This window comes from Sinocyclocheilus anshuiensis, unplaced genomic scaffold (assembly GCF_001515605.1).
Source record: "Sinocyclocheilus anshuiensis isolate Anshui unplaced genomic scaffold, SAMN03320099.WGS_v1.1 scaffold1733, whole genome shotgun sequence".
Lineage (NCBI taxonomy): Eukaryota > Metazoa > Chordata > Actinopteri > Cypriniformes > Cyprinidae > Sinocyclocheilus > Sinocyclocheilus anshuiensis.
In genome coordinates, this window is record NW_015540961.1 from 281,878 (window position 1) to 288,985 (window position 7,108).

The 7,108-nt window shown below is 35.1% G+C and overlaps 1 protein-coding gene across 2 annotated transcripts in view; it reads left to right on the forward strand.

Annotated features, from left to right (window-relative positions):
* The window catches only part of LOC107690040 (protein cornichon homolog 3-like), a 23,279-nt gene that overhangs the window by 9,904 nt on the left and 6,267 nt on the right, over positions 1–7,108 (forward strand). For both annotated transcript variants that reach the window (XM_016488269.1, XM_016488270.1), the window contains exon 3: positions 2,176–2,223. In XM_016488269.1, the coding sequence (XP_016343755.1) occupies positions 2,176–2,223 (48 nt within the window). The remainder of the gene's footprint in view (positions 1–2,175; positions 2,224–7,108) is intronic.

Consider the following 7,108-nt stretch of genomic DNA (forward strand, 5'->3'; position numbering starts at 1 on the left):
TATTAATTTTTTTTTTTTTTTTACATTATATGCTTTGTTCATGGTATGAGGGGATGCCAAACAACATATCCATTGTTGGCATCTGCCTATTTTGGCAAGTGTCTAAAGTGACCAAAATAGTTAGCTTGTTCAGAGGTTTAGCTTTCATCAGATCTGTTGATGCTCTTTTCATGCCATCGTTAGATGATATGCTGAATATTATTTGCTCTAGAGAGATGATAGACTCAGTTTTGCTGCATGTGTTTGCGTTAGTATTTCTGTCAAGGACTACCCATATGTATGTTGCAGATTCCATAGCTCAAGAACATAATATTCTGGCTGTTGTATTGACTCTTTGTCCTATATGTAATATATTGTTTACAATGTATGCCAGCACTTGTCAAGCAGAATTTGTGCTGACGAATATTTCAAAGGGAGCTGAGTCTAATTGCCTGCTAATTAAAAGTGCTGATATTGCTGCAGTTATCTCCAGTCGCTATGACTGCCAGTGGAATATATGTGCATGCTGTTGTTGAGGAGGTTGAGAATGGTGTGAAAAAATGTCTTAAGCAAATTTGGATGAACTAAAATGAGGTGCGGCCCAAAAATAATGAGGGAGTTGAGTGTAACTTTCATGGATGTTTGGTGTAATCTCTGAAACACAGCTGTGTGCTGGAACAAGAGAGTGGGAGGTTGTCAATCAAAGCCTTGAAAAAACTGTTTAAAAATACACTGAGGAAACTTTGGGAAAATAAGATGCATATCAATTATATTTCACAAATTCAGCAAACAAGCGTAATGCCACCTTTTTGCTAGTGGGATTATTTGTATCTTTGATAAATATACTGCAAGATAATTGTAGTAAAAACTGTTTAAATATATTAATCAAATGTATAAATTATTTTCATGTAATATAATAAAATAATTATTATATCATAAATGAAAAATGATATTATATTAAACAAACTGACTTAAATTAAAGGCCATTTCTGGTGAAGAGAGTATTCTTGAGTCAAATCAGGTTAGAGTTTGTTTTTTGTTTTTTTTGCATCCTGAAATCACTTTCTCTGCATGCAATTTTTGTCATATATGCACTATGGAATAATTTTTCATATTCGAGGCACAAAAAGCAGCAGAACTCAATAGGAGGCATGTATGGATATATGTTAAAGTTTTTTTTTTTTCTTGCTGAGTAGGAGTGTTGTAGTGGTCACTATGGGTGGTTCTGTGGATTAGTGAATAACAGCACAAATTATTTAATTATTTACATGTGCAGGCTAGTAGTGTAAATAATGTATTGAGTTGAATGAAGTTAATGTGAATTTTAAAAAATAGCAGTCAAATATGTATGTTTAGACTTGTGCATGTTAAAAAACAGCATCACTCCTCCTGCCACGTGACATATGAACAGTTCTCTGTTAGGCAGCCATATAGTGCAGCCATATTTCTTCTGTGTTACTCATTTAAGATTTATTTGTGCTTTAACATCCATACATGCCTCCTATTGAGTTCTGCTGCTTTTTGTGCCTCGAATATGTAAAATTATTCTATAGTGCATATATGACAAAAATTGCATGCAGAGAAAGTAAATTCAGGATGCAAAAAAAAAAAACTCTAATCTGATTTGACTCATCAGAATTTGCATTCAAATCTCTGTTGAATTAGATTTATTAGACTTAATCCACTGCACACATGTGATTAAAACACGGACTACACTATATCTGGGACTGTATATATAAAAATACATTGTCCCTTGAGAGTACCGCTACTTTTCCTGGCCCCAAAATGTACATGTTTGGATGTAATCACCATATGCAATTTTTACATGCCATTCAACAATCTCCCTGCTGTTTTTTCCACCTCTTGGCAGTTGTATTTCTAAATGCAAGTCCCTTGATGTCCTTGCCAGTGTATAGTGCTCTGATTCTGCAAGGTAACACGGGCCAAGAGCTGGGGAAGACTAGAGCCTTAAGCAGCAGTGCATGCCAAAGCCATAACCACTGTTCCACAAACACCTATGAATGTATATACACTTTTAAGTCTAGTTAAAATGTACTCCCCCTACTCCTGCTTTTTTTGATGCATCATATCAGCTTTTTAGCAGCTGAAGGATGTGGCCTTCGTACTAGTTTTTTCCTTGAGACTGGCATTTTAGGTGTTGTGGGAAATTCAACAGATATTTATTTCTCTTAACAGCGTGAAAGACTGCGAAATATTGAGAGGATCTGCTGCCTGCTGAGAAAGGTATGTAACGTTTGTCTTTATTTGTGTGTGGGGGGGGCGGGGGGGATCTGACAGTTTAACCCATATTGATCGACCATCGACTTTACTGAACATTCGAGGGGACGTGCTGTATTTTACACTTAGATTTTCCTTTTGTCTAAAATAATCATAATATATAGTAAACTTTATTATATAATAATAAAGTAAAATAATAAATGATTATATAATAATATACATATAATAATAAATATTATATTATATTGCATTATATATAATGTATGGGAAACTAGTGCTTATATTTTTCAGTATACTGCAATATGTGCATGGAAAAATGGCTATATACTGCTAAATATAAATATATAAATAAATATATATTTATATATATGACGATGTAGCAATGTGGATGTCAAATTACAAACATTACAATATATAAAATAAAATACAAAAATAAATAAGTAAATATATTGTCAGATATGTTTCAATATTTCAATATATGAACAGCGGCAATTCCTTATGTATTATTCAAAATATTGTAATATATTGACAGAATATATTATTCTGTATATTTTAAATAATTTAATATATTGGGCATTATCATATAAGGAAATACATTTTCTTTGTGTATACTATACTATACGGTACGATACGATACGATACGGTACGATATGATACAGTGGGGCCCAAAAGACTGAGACCACAATGAAAATCTATCATTTAGAATCTTATATTTAAACCTGTAAAGTTTTTTTTTTTTCTTTAATTTGTACGATCATCAGTTTTTACATAAACATATGCAGTCAGCATTAGCGTTTCTGCTAAAATTATGCTGAAACTATTTGAGTTTGAGTTTATTATTTAGAGGGTTTAAAAAAAAATAAAAACATTTGAAATAGAAGCATTTTCACTTGTGGTCTCAGTTTGCAAATGATGACTTATTAATCAAAGATATTATCATAAGGTGTTTCCCACACCTTTATAATGTGAAACTGAACGCATTGTGGGTGTTTGAACATTTGAATCCAAGCACTGTTACAGGGGGCCAGAACCTGTTATGTTCCATATATATTGTGCCAACATCAGCAGAACGCATTCATGAGTAATACGTCTGGTCACATGAGGCTCTCTATAGTCCCAGCTGCTCCGTGTGCATGTGCACCTTGCAGAAAAGCTTTCTGCTGTCACTCAATTCCACCTGACTGCAAATGTAAAAGAAAACACTGCCTGACAAAAACACTTATCTAAACAGTGTTCACAAGGGCTTCACATGTGCTTGAGCTGAATTGCCTGTAATTTTACAGACACACCATTTATTAAATGGTTTACAGCTTTAAATTGTGATTGGACAAGCTATGTTTAAAGCCATTGAATGGTTTTAAAGCTAGCTCTGTTTTCTGCCCTCCCTCTTTGTTTCTCGGTTGGGGTTTTTATGTACACAGGGCATGTGGTTTGTCATTTATTATCATTATTAATTATCTTGGTTGTTATCATTAGCATAAGGCTCTTATCACTTCCCAATGGGCCACAGTGTCTTTGCTTTGACTGACATGAGCACAGTGATAATTTGTGAGAATCGAGCCAGAGAGTAAATAAACAAAAGGGAATTTTCATTCTGAACAGGTAGGCCTAACAGATGGCATCTCTTTACTCAGCAAATAATAAACATATACCTAGCAGAGTTTTTTGTTAGTGAGACAATTTTATTGCTGAGTGAATCTGTGGATTGTGCATCTTTCCAGAATGAGACATTCAGTTATGCTCACTGGTATTCAGCGCTAGAGTGACAAAAGGTATAGCATGAGATAATTTATTTTCCCCCACTAGACAAACAAACATGAACTTTTATATTTTAGGTAGTCTCTTGGTCTCTTGCAAGTAAATCATCATACTTGGGAGTCCTTTACATCAAAAATGTCAGAAACCCCATTTTAATTGATTACTTGCAAACAGTACTTATTGACAGCAGAAAAATAAATAAATAATAAATCTATATATGTGTATTTTTAAACACACATACATAGAAAAATATATTTCTATTATGGTGACAACACAGCCCTCGTTAAGAGATTCAGATGCACTTTTTCAAGCAAAAGTCAGAACAAACCTCATTTCATATTTGTAGACTGCTGTGTTTCACCCCAAACATATGTAGTCTCTTCCTCTTATGATTTTTCCAAGCAATCCTTATCTCATTAGAAATATGTATAATTCTTTGCTGCAGTTAATTATTGGCTGCTACTGAAAGAGAAAGACAGTAATTGGAGACTAGCGGCTCTTCTGATCTGCAACGGCTGAACATTTTTGCTGCTGCTAATCTGAGGGTGCAGCCAGATTTGTCATTGTTTTGTAATAAGTGAATGTGATGGTTCCTGAACATATATGAATTTTTTTATAGTTACTGTATGTCAACCTCCTATATTCTGGTGGTCAGTTCTCTACCACAAAAAAGTAAAGTTATCAACAGCGCTTGTCCACTCCTTTTTAATCTCCAATCTTGTCAAGACACACTGCCTCACTAAAGCGATATCTACAGGTCTGGTGCCCGTTCTATTCTGCACTAATGGTGGGACATGTAATTAGTAGTAAGTAGTGTTAATTGGAGAGACCTGCAGTGGCAGGCTGGTGAGAGTTTGATAGGAACAGAGGGTTACAGAGTGAGTGAAGAAGGGATAATGTTAAAGATACTCCACAGTCAAAAGCACTCAGCCACAGTAGACCTCTCATTAGGTGACATGACACTGAACAGGCTCTTGTGATTCCCATAGGAAGGCAACTTTAAATGTTACACTTAAAGCACTCAAAGCTCCTGGATTTCGGTTTGAATGGTCCTTGACCACAGCTTCATAATAATTAACATATAGCTATAGCAGCGATGTAGGAGAAACTAGCTCCTTCTGAATGGTTAAATATGTGCATCAGAGGCTTCAAGTGTACGGAGTCAGCAAAATGCAGGAAATATTCTATATATTTCTAATCTTATTTTTAACAGAACATCTGCAATATTACAGACAGCAATTTCTTTACTTTGTATTCAAACTGATCACAGACTATGGCTTTATTTATGCAGTTTTATATTTAATGTTGGCTTAAGTGTTGCAGCTGGCCTGCTGATTAAAAGTTATTGTCACATAAATATCACACATAAAATCACCCAAAAATGGCTGTTTTTGTTTATGCGTGCCATTGAAATGAAGGACAAAATATTGTGCCTAAAGTTAGTCAGATGTTCAGAAGCCCTGAAGTCTAACAGATAAGGACTGATCTTCCAGATGGGCCCTTCCTAGCCCAGCTGCCAGTCCATATTTACTTGATTATGCAGCATTCATCACTGCCCTCAGTTACTCTGTTCCAAAATCTATGCTGTGGCAGAATTTGAAGGCATCATAGGTGCAAAAAAGTGGTTTCAAAATAGGCTACTTTATTATGCTGCCTTATAAGATAAGTAAAGCCAAATCTGAAGCAGCTTTACAAACATAACTAATGCAGAATGCAATCCCAAAATGCACTGCAGTAAGCTCAAAACAATAAAACTAAGATGACAAGTTGAGAGAACTGTTCAAGATTGAAACTGATTATACTAATTAGAATACTGATTAGTGTAGCAACATGCTAACAACAAACTCTCCCATGTTTGAGTAATAGCTAGAATCTATGCTAAAGTTCTGTGCAATTTTAAATTTATGTATAATATTTCTCTTGGTATGACGATATGTGGCACACAGATAGGAATTACTCAGAACAAGACATTTTTTTCTAAAGCATTTAACATTTTCCTTTTATATCCAGGGTATTTTTGTATTGGTGATGGAATATTTTGGGCTTTTTTTTGCGCCAATAAGGTTAAATAGCTAGGACAGGTCAAACTTTAATGAGCCCTCTTATGTAAAGTTTGGCCTGAACCACATTTCCTTTAGTCTGCTGTGAAAGGACTCCACAGGAAAGTTTTGTGCCTTAGGATGCTGTGTCTTAAATGATAAATGATTCACTGAAGCCAGCCCTCCGTCTGTGTCAGGTATAAACTGGAGTTAATGGCTACAATATTACAGGCCTTAAGTCTAGATACTGCAAATATATATATACTGTACTTGGCGACCGATTGCTATACAGTTTATTTAATGTTAACTGAGGCTATTGAGTTTTTATTCATTTGTCAGTGCTGGGATTTTGTTACAAAGGAAATCCCACTGTGAATGGGAAAAACATCTGAAGTAGTTTGGGTATTAAACATACTTAGAAAAAAAAAAAACTCAAGTACTGCCCAAAGTAACTGCCCTAAGAGTCCCCTTTCTTGTCCATTTACAGCAAACTGGCACAGCAGTGCTGCCAAAAATTGTCCTGTTCTTCCTCAGCTGAAGGTGAACTAACATAACCTAGAAACCATGTCCTAAAACTCACAATGGTAATTCCAGTGATCACATAAGATTTTTTATTTTATTTCATCAAGTACTTTTTCCATGAAAAAACAATTGTATTCCTCTTTCTTATATAAGATAAATCCAATGCATTCTTTACAATTTCTCCAGAGCAACAGATGTGAATGAAATACAGTCCTTTCTTAAAGGGATAGTTCACCCAAAATGACAACAGACCTTTATTTAGATTAGATGCCATACTGAATTTAACGTGGATGAAAATGAGGCTGTGAGGGACAGACTTGCAGTCTTTACAATGGCACACGTTGTATAAAGCAGGGCTGTACAGTGCGACATATATGTCGCACATGCTACGAAAAAACTGGTCTGTGCGATGAATAAATTTACCACTGTAGCACGGGTGCGATACAGTTTTGCATGTTCATAGCACAGCCGCTTAATAGTGTGACGTGATTTCGTTGTGCTTGTTTGTGTGTGTGAGATTGATTATACTTGGTAGTTAGGGGTGTGCGATATGACGATTTTTGATCGTGGAC